Below are 14,081 nucleotides of genomic sequence, written 5' to 3'. Positions count from 1 at the left end.
CAGAGCTGGAGCATAAGCTGCTGGCAATCTGAATCTGAAGGTTCCCCTCCATCATCTGTGACAGTCAGCAAGCACACGGGGCAGTCCAATGACAACCGCTTTCTCCATCCTGCCTGTGGTAACAACCTCTTTGGCACCATTAGGATTAGTGGGATTTTTTCTTTTAAGTAGGATATTTTTAAAGTATATCAAAGGATTTTGTTTGGGTTTCCTATTTGGTTAAATTAAGTGTTTTTCTTTCTTTCTTCCCTGAATTGAATTACTTATCACTGGAAGTTTAACAACCTCCTTGAAAGTCAATTGGGAAAGGTAAGTGAACACAACCATATCAACTCTGCTGTTATCGGCTGGGAGCTCTACCCACCATTTCATTTAAAGAAAGCGTTTGCAACCTGAAGCATTGCGCAGAGCCAACAGGACCAAAATTGCAGATTTTTGGTGCTCTAAGGGGTCTTGTCGATCATTTAGTCCAAATACCTCCTTAAGGATGAGAAACGGGGTCCCAGAGAGAGGAAACGACCTTCTAAAGAGCATACAGTCAGTGGGAGAGTCGGGCTGGGACTCCAGTCTCCCAGTGTTCAGTCGGGGGCCTCAAAGTGCGTCGGACATTAAAAGTCATAACTATGCCTAAAAATGAAGTGGTGATTTGAGACAAAATCACTTTTGTTTCAGAGTTATTACTGTTTTACAGAAAGAAAGAGAAAACGAGAATACCTGTTCCTGAGGAAGAGTTCTGGCGTAAATAACCCTCCTTCCCAACTTCTTTCATTAATAACAGAACTTTTAAATATCAAAGGTGATTTATGTGTACAGAGCAGACACTAAAATGAAAGTTTAAAACAGAGTGTCTTTTATTTGAATACTGAATACATTCTGTTAGCACACAGAGTGTGCTGAGAATGGATTTTTTTAAAGGAAAAAATAACGATAGCAGCAATTAAAATGGAAAATCAAAACAATTAAACAATTTTAATTTAATTAACAATTAAAATGGAAAAATATAATTTCTAATAATTTCTAATATAACACAAATGACAAATTGATACATTAGCATTCTGTGAAGCCCACTTAGGGCATTCCATTATCCAATAAGCTGTAGTTTAATTTAAACTTACTTCAGACGAGTATTTGGAATTGTCGGAAAATACCACATATATAAAACTAGGCACAGCAAATGAAAGAGTGTAACACGATTTATGAACTATCTTTAATGAAAATAGTACCTGACAATTGGAAAACAAAGTTTTTGTTTAAGAAAAAAACACCTCAAACTAGTGTTCATATTAGAAGTGACAGTGTTTCTTTTGTTTCTAACATAAAATAAGACACTAAACATTCCACATTGAAATTTATCTTTTACATACGTAGAGTATGCTCTGCCCGATAGTGTGGAATGACAGGAATTCAGTTTTCAGTTCCTCTGGATTCTCAGAGCAGCAATAAGACAAGTCTCAGAATCATCAGGAGGCTGCAGGAAAATAAAACAGAGGCAAAGGGGGGTCACGCTGACATGGCATAGACAGAACAGGTCGGGGCTCCCCTAACCTGTGCTGTCACTAAACTCGGGCTCCAGTTCTCCCCTACGCCTACTTCTCGGGGGAGGGGTGATCTCATTATCCTTGTATTCGAACTTCCCAGACAGAACTGAATCAGCCACTTATATGTTCACTGAATGAATGAGAAAGATCGGAACTCGCTGTCCTGAAAATCTGGGATGAAGCTTCATAAGAGAAACGTTTGGAAGGAAACCCGAACTCAAAAGCCAGTAACATCAAGCAACTTGAAAAAATAATCAAGGAGCAATCTGGGGGATTATTATTACAGTCTCAGCTACTTTCCATTGATTGGGGTCTTCTTGACCCATAAACCCTACTTCTGATGAATTCCACTACCACGTGTCATTTTCAAAACAGGCCCATAACTGGAAAGCAGTCTTTTGCAATCACACTTTTTCTCCCCAATCATAAACATAATACATCACCATACTAGAAAATTCTATAGAAAAGTGAAAAGAAGAAAATTACTCATTATGCCACCACCCAGAGATGAACACTACTAACAGTTTGCAGTATTTCATTCTATCTGGGTTTTCTATGCATATTTTTAAAAATTGAGATCATACTATATTTGGTTATTTTTTATCCTGTTTTTAATCTCCTACGTCATTAAGATTTCCAATGCCACTAAATAGTTTTTGAAAACATGACATGCAATGCCTGTTCAATATTCCATTTATTGAGCATTTACTGAAACACTTCCTTACTGATGAACTTTTTAGGTTGTTTCTAATTTTTCAGTTTCTCATGTTTTCCATTAGAAATAAAGCTGCAACAAGCATCAGTCTTTGCATATATCTCATTATTTCTTTGGAATAAATTCCAAAAAGTGGAAATGTATATCAAAGGAAATGAACATGCTTATGGCTTTCAATGTATAAATGCAGCTTACAGAATTAAAAATGTTACCTATATATTTTTACCTAGTAATATGCTTAATCTCATGGACAAAATTACTGGGATTAAATTAAGGGAAACTTGAGGTTCCCCATTTATCTTTTAAAAAAATATTAAGTTTTTTTCCCTTAAAAACTCAAAGTCACTGCAGCAGCCTGTCCCTCTGTCTAAGTCTCTACGAGAGACTGAGCACCGGATTTAAGTGAATACACTGACGGTCTCAGATGGGTAAACCTTGCAGTAAAATGAGGCTGAATTTAGTTCTTTATTCTGAAAAAGGTAAGAGTGTACCTTTGATCAGCTACTATAGCAACACTAAGTGCCTTCGATAAAACACTCATGTGCACATCAGCACCAAAGACTGACTGAATGCATGGTATCTTAAGGTGTTTACAGCTATGCTTGCTGTAGTAAAAACTGCTTCGACCTTTCAAATTAAAACCAACTTTTGCCAAAAATTCAGCACTTCAATACGACGACAGAGGAAAGTATAGATCAAAATAGTCTTTCTCGGGCAGGCCCCGTGGTGCAGCATTTAAGTGTGCGCACTCTGCAGCAGCCCGGGGTTCGGATCCCTGGCGCGCACCGACGCACCGCTTCTCGGGCCATGCTGTGGCGGCGTCCCAAGTAAAGTGGAGGAAGGTGGGCACGGATGTTGGCTCAGGGCCAGTCTTCCTCAGCAAAAAGAGGAGGATTGGCATGGATGTTAGCTCAGGGCTGATCTTCCTCACACACACACAAAAAAAATAGTCTTTCTTACCTTAAACCTGCAACCAGCCCAGCCGGCATTATTTTCTTGGATCTCTTGAACCTCACACCCATGATGGTGGCCAGGAAGAAAGCTGTAACTGGAAACCAAGCCAACGCGTGAGCAAACGTGCTCTCAGCGCTCACCTGTGAATCTCAGCGCTCACCTGTGAATCTCAGCGCTCACCTGTGAATCTCAGCGCTCACCTGTGAAACAATGGCTATCGTTTCAGCTGTCTAATATAACAACTACTATTCAGAAGTACTGAGTTGCTATTTTTGAAAAGATAAAGTGCTCTATTAAGACACTTTATAAACTAACTCATCAAAACATTTCTGAGTAAACCAGCATGTTAAAATCCATTCCTGAAATATCTTCAAAAGAAAAAGTCCTTTTCTATTTATAGCATTCTCCTTGGAGGCTAGGAGCTTATTCAGCTTTCCTCAGGAACATGAGGCAGTGTACCAGGACCCGCAGAAGACACTCAATAAATGTTTATTCAACTAAAAGTTAGGAAAATCATCAGTATCTTTTATTAAAGTAAGACCTGATTAATAAAATCATACTAGGAAGAAGGCTGTTTATTTTGTAGCACTCCATTTTGGGAAATTTGATGCCTAGAGACTAAATAACAACAGTCTGATTAATAACACTATATTCAGAAGCATCATCCCAGCTTTTTAGGAGCTGAATCAGTAAGAGAGAGGTGGTTTTATGTAAGAGATCAGGGCATTGATGTCACAATTTAAGAACAGCTTTCAAGGAAAAATCACTTGCTAATATAAAAAAACAAAATGATTGACAATAAACATGTGAACTATTTACAGGCATATGAACAAACAGCCCAATATATTTATATCTTGCTGATATATTTTTATCTTCTGACACAATTTCATTATTAAAAATATCCCTAGCTCCTATTTAAAATCAGCAAAGAAAACAAGCCGCACTAAATCTCTTTCTCCCCCTCAAATACAGAACTGATACAATTTGTCCTGCTTTGTATTTTCTTCCATATCCCACCAGGGCACCTGGAATGATAATCAATTTAAATAGAGACAATTTCCTTGGTGTACTTTTCCAGATCTTCACCGTATTTCTCTTTCAAGCTACACAAAAGAAAGCCAAGTGTCTTGGGGGCTTTAAACACACACAGGTTTCCATTTTTCTGTGGACGTTCTCCTACTAAGCTGAACCAGGGAAGAAGCTAAAGAAGGGTCAACCTTGCTTTTCCAGATTTAGTCTTAAGGCAAAGCAGGAGCTAAAGCTGTTAAATAAAATAATGCAAGCCTGTCTCTTTTTAGGTATTTTCATAGCAACACAAAAACTATGCTAATATGTACTTAGAATTAGCAGAGAATCTGGGCATAATTCCCTTTTCTAATTTTATTTTATTTTTCTAATAATAAAGTTTTAGAGAAATATTATTCTGAGTTGGAAGGCCTGGTAGCAATATCATTATTTTGGATCAGGTCTGTCTAGAAAGGAACAAGAACTGTGTTCAGTCTCGACACATGCATATGGCCACGTACCTGTAAGAGACTAAGTATCTTCTAGAATACCTGGTATAGGGGATTTAAAAAGCCACCCCCAAGGTTTGATTCTCCATAACTGGGAAAAATGTCTCACTTACACAGTGACAGTTTTACATCTCGCTTGTCATTGGAGACACGGTAAGCTCCATAGCCAGCCAAAAATCCAACAAAAAGACCAGCAATCAAAGATGGAACGCCACCTGGAAAAACAAAAATGGGCTCAGAGAGAGAATCTCCAAATGAAAGGAATTCCTTCCAGTATGAGACACACACCTACCAATGTATTTCTACTTAGGCATTATAACTGGACAAAGCCAAATTAAGTATCGGCCTATTCATGGATGGTTTCTACAAAATGACCTTCATGCTGAACCCGAAATGCAGAGCAGAGGAACTCCAAATGCATATCAAATCAGGGGTTAGATCTAGCTGGTGGGAATAAGAAAGCCTGCCTTGCAGGAGTGGTTTTGACATTGAGTGCATGATCTTGGGCAATCGGTTGATCTCTTTATTCCTTCGTTATTTTTTTCTATTCTCCTTGCCTCTATCTTTTTACTGTTAAGGAAGGTTGTTATGATAAAAATAAGATGCAAAGGTATTTTTAGCTCACAGAAGTAGAGAGAGAAATCCTGTGCAAACCAAACAATGGCTCTGTCTTGAATAATTCACAAACCTTCCAGCCTCAACATGTCAGGACTCAGAGATGAATGATGACTATACTGAGAAAGAGGAAGAACCAGGCCACTGTTGCAGTCAACCAGCCCCCGAGCCATCCATCCACTGCCCCAGGCACTGTGACAAATACCCAGCACTTTCTGTGCACTGGGCAGTGGGCTACACGCCAGCGACACTGCAGAAAACACACACACCATCCTCGCTTCACGAAACTCACTCTATTTAGAATCTACTGGATTGAAACCTCTACGAGTAGGGTCAAGATATCTCTATTTTCTAATTATCCATAGGAAATTCAGATGTGGAGTCAGGGTTAAACACCACTGCAGCAACATATGCAGGCGTGCACACACACACACCCATTGCAGCAACATACTCATGCACGTGTACACACACACGCGTGCACACACACACACAGCAACATTCTGAATGAGAAGCCAAACATGCGAGGTTCTAGTCCTGATTCTTTTACTTCCCCCTGAGGGACTCTGGTTTAGTCACTTGGCCTCTCTGAGTTTTATCACTTGTAAAACATGGTTCATCATATAATCCACATCAAATATATAAAGGCTTAGAATGTAATAGTTGGAGATAATAATAAATTCCTCATTGTTCCACCCCCGTCCCCACTCCAAATCTGTTCTCCAACAGCAATATGATCTTTTAAGAACATACATCTGGACAGGTCACTCCTCTAATTAAAAAGCCTCAGTGCTTCCCACCGCACTCAGGAAAGAACCCACGTTTGCTCAGTTGCTGGAGCCCTGGCCTCCCTTCAGTCCCCTGAATATGCCAAACTCTTCACTCCTCCTGGCTTCCAGCCATGCTGTTCCCTTGCCTGGACTGCTCTTCCCTGCACTGTTCACCTGGTCAACTGCAGCTCACCTTCGGACGTCTCCCTAAGGGTTGGTTCCCCAGAGATGCCTTCTCTGACCCCCATTCTGAACGAGGCCCCCAGCACAGTCTCCCATTACTCATCATCATGTATTTATAAACCTGTTCAGGTATTTAATGTCAGTCTCCCCCACTCGCTGGTGAGCGCTGTGTCTTTTTGCTCACTGCTGTCTTCCCAGGGCCCAAAACAGTGCCAGGTACATAGGCAGCATGAGATAAATCCTGACGAAATGCATGCCTGGGCACCTCTGTTATGGCGCATGTTCAAGCAGAAGTCAGACAAGGATACAGTTAAGGAGATAAAGCATTTTCTGGAATGCATGACTAGGTCACCATCAAGGTGTCTTCTCACCTAGAGATTCTCCAATATTCTTTTCTGCATACCCTGACGATTTCTGCACGGCTAGGATCCTCCCGCCTTACATACAAGGAGGGAGCGGCAGCGTCTGCACTTGAGTCCTGGCGAGATCAGACAGCCAACAGCGGGGACAGGGCAGGCTCACGGGGCCACGTGTATGAGACCCGGGAAGGTTCTTGGGAGAATTCATCCTGCATGAGGAAGGAGCCGGGACTGTGGGCTCTACCTCATAAAAAAGCCACGGCTGGGGAAGGGAGCAAAGACCCTACGGAAAAACCTCGTTGCCTACGGTGGGGCCACAAAAAAAGAAGCTCCAAGCTCTCCCCTACCCCCATTTCCTCGGAGTGCTGATCTGGGTGGGGCAGTCTTGGGAGGGGAGTTTTCAAAGGAGTTGAAAGGTGCACCCAGGGGCTCCCTAGAGCAGGACACCTGCCTGGGAAGCCCTCCTGCCCCTGCTCCTCTCCTCTCTGGAGGGGCTGCCGTGCCCTGACCTCGAACTGGAGTAGGAAGGGTGAGGTCAGGTCCAGCCCTGGTGCAGGAGGAGACAGAGCGAGCCTTCTGGCCATTTTGGCTTTGGGCACTGGCTACCTGGCCCAGAAAAAGCCTCAAAATCATACTGTCTTCCAGGTTATACACTTCTCTGGGGACCTCTGCGGGAAGAGGGGCGACCCCAGAGCAGGCTTGGCGCTCAGCATCCTGTGTCTTGCCCCTGTGCCGCCTCTCTCTCCCTTCCTCTGCCCCAGCACAGAAAAAGAATCTACCAGCCCCTCACTTGGACCCAAACACCATGCTGACATCACATCTTTAACCTACCCAACATTATCTCAATAACTGTCCCTGCAAAGGTTTCCTGGCCCAACTCATGCCTAGGCAAGCTCTGAATAAAAACAGAGAGCTGACTCACTTTACACAGTTCAGAGACAGCGGGGCCACAAGAAGCTTAAATATAACACACAGCACAAACTAGACAGAGGTATTCTGCTCCACTGGCCCACAGACCTTCCACTGGCAGGGCAGTAGCAGCAGAAACAACAAGCATACTAAACCTTTACTCTGTGCCAGGCACCATGTGAAACGTGGTACATGCATTATCTTATTTAATCCTAACATTTTAATTTACAAATGAGGAACTGAAGCCCAGAAGTTAAAACAACTCATGTGAGTATCCGAGCTAGTTGGTGGTTGTGTCAAGAGCAGAATTTAGGAATGCTCGATTCTGCAGCCTGCGCTCTTAACCCACATTACAGTACAAGAGCGGGCTTCTCTGTGAACACATAATACCCCCAGGGGCTCCCAGGATCACTTAGTGGGGGCCCTTGCAGGAGGCCAAGGAACCATATTGTGCAGCTGGGCATCAGGGCCCTGATATCAGAGACCTTACAGCTAACGTGACCTCATTTGTTCCTAAAGAGATTTGGGTTAGAATACTAAAGTAATCCTCTCTCTCCGCACCCCCGTCCACCCCAGCAGCTCCCCCCACATACACACAGACACACACACACTCTCCCTTCTTCCCACCCCTCTAAAAGACAAGCAAAAACGTCCAGATGCTCTTTTCCGTTCTGTAACAGAGGTCATTTAGACAGGTCTTTGACAACGAAAAGCTTTTCCAAGAACAATCCTAATGAGATTTTAAACTGAGTCCTCTTTAAAGTACATTAGGAAACATCGACTTCCCAGTAGGTGTTTACAGGTCTTACTTGGGTGCCATCATTTTTTTCCCCACCAAATACACATGTGCGACGCTACACATATGGAGAGAGAAAATAAGAACAACAAACAATCTAAGGTGAATTACAGGCTCTCAGGAATCTTAGAAGATAACCTATTCTAACCTGCCCGCCCCTCAGCCCCCGGAGAGAACTGAACTTCTGGCCGTGGACTTCTTAGCAATCTCTAAAGGGAGTAACTCTGAAGACTGTGTAGACCTGGTTTTTTCACTGAAACTCGAGTCCGCCAATGTCACAAATATAACACTGTTTGAAATATACTTCATTTTTAAAATTTCATAAAAATATAAGAAACAGAAATACGAGACACCATGACCATAAATCTTCTACCTTAAAACAAAGTAAAACATAAAACCTGACCCTTCATTTTTCTCCATGAAAACCTCTTACTTTATCAACTGGGGTTTTTTCCGTCTTTTTGACAGAGATGAAGAGACAACTTCAGGTATGATATCTAAGTATTTAATGAATTTTCCTTTGCAACATACAATATCAACATAATTCAGTTTTTTGACCCTCTGAGTATGTACACAAAAAAAATCCTCATTTGATACCAAGCGAGTAGCCTAAGGAGGTTAAATCAATTAATTATGCAATCAACAATGACAGGTGATATTAGAATTTTGTAAAGCAGGGAGACCTGCTTGGTCTGTTGGAATGCTCTGTCATGCCCAGCCCCACACGCCCCGCTTCCTTCCCCAATCCCGTCCATGACATGCTGGTACTCAGCCACCTCCAGGACATCTGTGACTTCGTGTCCTGATTACAGACCCTCAGTTGGTCCCAGCACAACCAGCAACCCCACCAGGTCCCCTTGATGAGAAATCTGATTCCAGCTTACCTCTCCGCTTATAGCCCAAAATGCTTCCAAACGTCACAAGGGCCGCATACCCAAAACCAACGAGATCCATGGGCAAGGCTGCAATTCTACAGCAAGGCGGAAGGGACAAATTTCACAAAATAAAGAGTTTGAGGGAGCAAATGTATATAAAAATGATATGCATTCCACAGAATCACAGAAATTAATTTCTCTAGTCTACTAAAAAGGGGAAGCTAGTTCTTCACCTCTCCAAACACTCATCCACTGCCCCCCATCCTCACTCTCAAGTGCACCCAGGGGCACCTCAGGTTGGTTCTCCTCTCCTCGTCCTCAAGACCCGCGGTGCCCTCGGCTGTTTAGTTCCTTCCACTTCCCGAGTCAGGCTTCTGCTCTTGTCAGCCCGTCTCCTCCCCGGGCCGTAAGGCGACAGTCTTCACTTTTCATTTCCATGCCCTGAATGCCCGCCCTCTGCAACCCCAACCACCCTCTCTACCCACCTCCCTCTGAGCCTTCTCCCCGACGTCTGACCTTCTTAACCACCCACAACCTCCTTAACCACTCTAGCCTGCACCGTAAACTGGGCTGGAGCAAACTGCTCTTCTTCTTCTAAATTCCCTGACTTCAGAAACTCCATCTTATAATTCCTTCATATTAGTACAGATATTTGTCGCCCTATCCTCCTCACACCGAAGAACAGAAAAGGGGTAACATGGGCGTTTGTTGACTGAACCCAAGATCCACTTTAAACATTTCTTTGTCACCAGCTTTGTTATGAGACTGCTCTTCTGTGGTGGTGGAGACAACCACGCTCAAAACGGTAAATCACTAAGGAATGTAATGAAGTCCTGGCGAGAGGTTAACTGAATGACAATGACATCCTACTGTGCATAACAGCAGCAGCTGAAACATACATCCAGGGTGAGACAGTCCACTGAAACCCCACCCACGATCCTCTGAGATGCAGGGGAAAGTGTACCGGCTACAGGCTGGAGACGGGGGTCCTCGTCAGGCGGGCTGGTGGTCCTTGGTCACGCCCCAGCCCAGCCCTAGGCCAACTCCCCCCAGAGTGAGGGGAACAGACGAGATGAACTCTAAAGTTCCATGCAGCTCTTGAAATTCTAAGATTCCTGGTGGTGCTTTTATGTCTTAATTTTTTTACATCTATATTTCCTCCCTGGGGAAAATCATTACCATTGTAGATAGCAGGAATGGTGTACGGGACTTCTTTGCATTTTTACAATCTTCTCACTGCTCATCATTTAGGTTAACCTGGTCTTTTATTCCCTGTAGCAACCGGTAACAAATTCACCCAGAAGCACAGAAAAGGGGTTCTGAGCTTATCTCGGAGAGGACGCTAGAACTTACCGTGAGGAAGGGTCTGCGGGGAGGGAATCCGAGGCACAGGAGGAGATGACGACACTGAAAAGGAGGCCACGCTGAACACTCCTCAGCATCTGTGGGAAGAGGAATTACAGCAGGAGAGCTCAGCTGGGCCAAGAAGCAGCAGAGGGGCACTGAACACATAGGAATGACCTGTGTTCAAAAACCATTGTTGCCTGAGTGATGAATAAACAAGTAACAATGATGAGGATGACGTTTCCGAGCAATTACCACGTGTTAGGCACCGTTCTGAGGCCTTACATGTACCAATTCCTTTAATCACGACCACAACCCTAGGAGGTTAGTACTATCATTATTATCCCCATTTTCCTCCAGATGAGGAGACTGAGGCACAGAGAAGGCAAGCAACACCTCTGAAGTCACACAGCAGAACCAAGATTTCAGACTCACAGAAGTCTCATTCCCAACCACTAGCAGTAATACCTCTGATAACTGAGTTGGCTGGCAGAAAAAAGTGAATATGCAAATGAAACTGATGTTCTTCAGAGTTTTTAATTTTGAATTAATCACTTCTGCTTGGCCTCATAGCTTAAAGTTGTGACCACACTGTACTGTCTTCCATCTGGTAATTTACCATCTTTAGCCCTATGAGCATCTCATGTTTATCTCACCTACTTACTGTCTTTCTCAAAGAGTTAATGATATTCCACAAGGTATGCTTGGCTTCAACCCTGACGCCACAACTTACTAGCTGTGTAACTGGAGGCACATTCCTTAATCTCTCTGTAACTCAGTTTCCCCATCTGTAAAATAGGGATAATAGAAATATCTACCTCATAGAGTTGTTGTGATAATTAAATGAGTTAATCCTGTAAAGCACTTAGAACAGTGCCTGGCACATACTGAGCACTCGACAATTAGCTGCTCTAACAATAATTCTTCTTCTCTCACCTTTACATCCATTTTCAAGCTTGATGTGTGTCAGGCCATTACTATTTCAGCAAATGAGAAACCCACTGAGGTGGGGTGAATTTGTGACTCAGGCATTCAGTGAACCAAACCAAGATATTACAACTTATATTTATACCCAATTCCATTTAACAACTACAGGCATAGCTCTTTTTAGTGCGCTTCGCTTTACTGTACTTCACAGCTGTTGTGTTTTTTACAAGATCCTCCACCAGCAAAAAGATTGCAACTCACTGAAGGCTCAGATGATGGTTAGCATTTTTAGCAATAAAGTATTTTTTAATTAAGGTATGTCCATTTTTTTTTAGACATAATGCTGTTGCACACTTAACAGACTATAGTACAGTGTAAATATAACTTTAAACGCACGGGGAAACCAAAAAATTCGTGTGACTCGCTTTATTGTGACATTCCCTTTATTGTGGTGGTCTGGAACCCAACCCACAATATCTCTGAGGTATGCCTGTATTTATTGAGCATCTTCTTTGTGCAAGGCGGTAGGAAGCCATGGAAAGCCCTCAGACATGGCCCTGGTCTTCCAGGACTTACAGTACAGCACCACGGAGGAGGGAGGCACGTGAATGAGTCCTAAGAGGAGAGGCATGGTCACCATAATAATGAGTAGCACTTAATGCTGCTTGGGAGTCTAAGGAAGGACTCCTAGAGGAAGCAGGGGACCTTGGGGAGAGTAGGAGTAAGCTCAGTGAAGAGAGTGGCAAGGAAGGCTGTGTTCCAGACAGAAGGAGAACATGTGCAAAGGCCCAGGGGCCTGAGGAAGCATGGCATGTGGTCAACATGGAAAGAAGTACAAGCGGGTTGTGAAAAGACATGGGGCTGGTAAGAATGACAGGGCCGGACCACCCACGTAAGCCCTGTAAAGGGAGACTGGTTTCTGTCCCAAGGGTAGTGAGGGATGAATGAAGGGAGCCACACAATTAGATTTAAATTCCAGCAAGAGCTTTTTGGCTGCAGTAGTGGGAGACGGGTTGAAGGGAGTCAGGGAGATGAGCTGGGAGGCTGTTGCAGTGAACTAAGCAAGAGATGACAGTAGCCTGGCCTGGAGCAACGGCAATGAGAGGTTCAGGAGGTGGAATCAATAGGCCTGGATGTGGGGAGTGAGGGGGAGAGGTGAGTCAGAGAGGGCTCATACCTAGGCCTCTGGCTTGGACCAGTAGGAGAGGTGGGGGACAGGGGAGCCTCGATGCTATTCCCTGAAACAGCAGTAGGTGTGTGGTGGGGGGAGGAGGGAGGTCACCAGGAGTGATGGGACCTTTTGAGTTAAAGACATTCTTTAACTCACCTACCCTCCGTGTAGCTCTAATGCCAGGAAACAGCCAGTCGGTTAATCTCCTTAGTAAACTGAGTGTTGTTCTAAGGAGGCAGAATAAATCTGTTCCCAACCCTTGCAAGAAGTTTCTGTACTCACAGAGAAAATTCAGACAAAAAGCAATCACTCCTCCTGCTCCTTTTCCATGGCAGGACCATCTGACCTGCCCAGAAGCACACGAGAGCGAGAGGCTGCGTTAACATGAAAGGGATGCGGGTGGCGTGCGATGTGGGAGGCATCACAAGCTCTTATCGCAAACGAAGGCTCTGCTCTTAGGCCCGAAAGCACCTTGGGTGCAATGCAGCAGAATGATCTACTACACCGCATACAAAACCAGGTGACAGGGCCCTGCCTTGCCCCTAGCCCTCCAAAATTTGGGGAGTCCACTAAAGATTTTCCGTGAGCTACTATATAAAAAGCATTTTCTCATGCTGAGTATCAAGAATTACCTACCTTTGAACTCCCCGGGGCTCAAAAGACATTTTCCAGTGAAGTCTGGGTGGTGCTGGGAAGCTTAAAACCCTGCCATGCATTTCTGCAATGGTCCAAGAGCCTCCCCCTCCCCCTCCCTCTCCCTAGCTCCAGGAAGGTGGGAGGGAGGACGGGCGGGAGAGGCAGGACTGTCAGAAGGAAGAAATTCGGGGCATTCCCAGGAGGAGAGAAGCGGTCCCCGGGAGACAGACCCCATCTCCTGCAAAACCCTCCCAAGGTCCTCTGCATCGTGGTCTGCTTATTTCTGCGCTTTTGCAAGAAAACTCAGGGCAGGAAGGTCTCGATTGCGACGTGTACAGCTCACCTGCAGCCCCGAGCCCTCCTTGAGGCTGAAAAGAGAAAAGTCGGGAGCCAGCTGCGGTGAGACGCCGTACCCGGAGTCCGGAAGCAGTCCTCACACCCGGAGCCTTCGGACTCTGCTCCCTACCTTCCAGCGCTCGGCGGAGCCGCCAGTTCCGGGCGGTGCCTTTCCCGCAGCGCGCATGCGCCACGTCCCTCCCTCCCCCCTCAGCGCTGCCCCGCCCGCCCAGCCCCCGCCCGGACCCGGGGTCTGCTGCCTCCTGCCGGACAGAGCGTGGCTAACACGCATTCGTAGGCGGTGAGTCCGGGTGTAGCAGGGGTCCCAAAAGGCGAAAGATTTTTAACCATGAAGACGTTCACTAATCATTCAAGGGACATTTGTGTCTACAGCCAACCCGGGCCTTTTACATACTCTCCAGCAAACGGTCCGTATTTTCAG

The 14,081-nt window shown here is 44.7% G+C and overlaps 1 protein-coding gene across 1 annotated transcript; it reads right to left on the bottom strand.

Annotated features, from left to right (window-relative positions):
* Positions 1-827: 827 nt before the first annotated feature.
* Positions 828-13,800, bottom strand: TMEM14A (transmembrane protein 14A). The gene is made up of 6 exons (XM_087438712.1): positions 13,647-13,800; positions 10,579-10,667; positions 9,235-9,320; positions 4,835-4,936; positions 3,214-3,301; positions 828-1,468 (listed from the first exon to the last, which is right to left on the bottom strand). Exons 2-6 carry the CDS (start codon positions 10,665-10,667, stop codon positions 1,429-1,431), a joined length of 405 nt encoding a protein of 134 aa, XP_087294838.1. The 5' UTR covers positions 13,647-13,800; the 3' UTR covers positions 828-1,428.
* Positions 13,801-14,081: the final 281 nt, after the last annotated feature.

This window comes from Ceratotherium simum, chromosome 13 (assembly GCF_057802395.1).
Source record: "Ceratotherium simum simum isolate JZ-2026a chromosome 13, ASM5780239v1, whole genome shotgun sequence".
Taxonomy (NCBI): Eukaryota; Metazoa; Chordata; class Mammalia; order Perissodactyla; family Rhinocerotidae; genus Ceratotherium; species Ceratotherium simum.
This window is presented reverse-complemented; position numbering and strand designations above follow the sequence as displayed.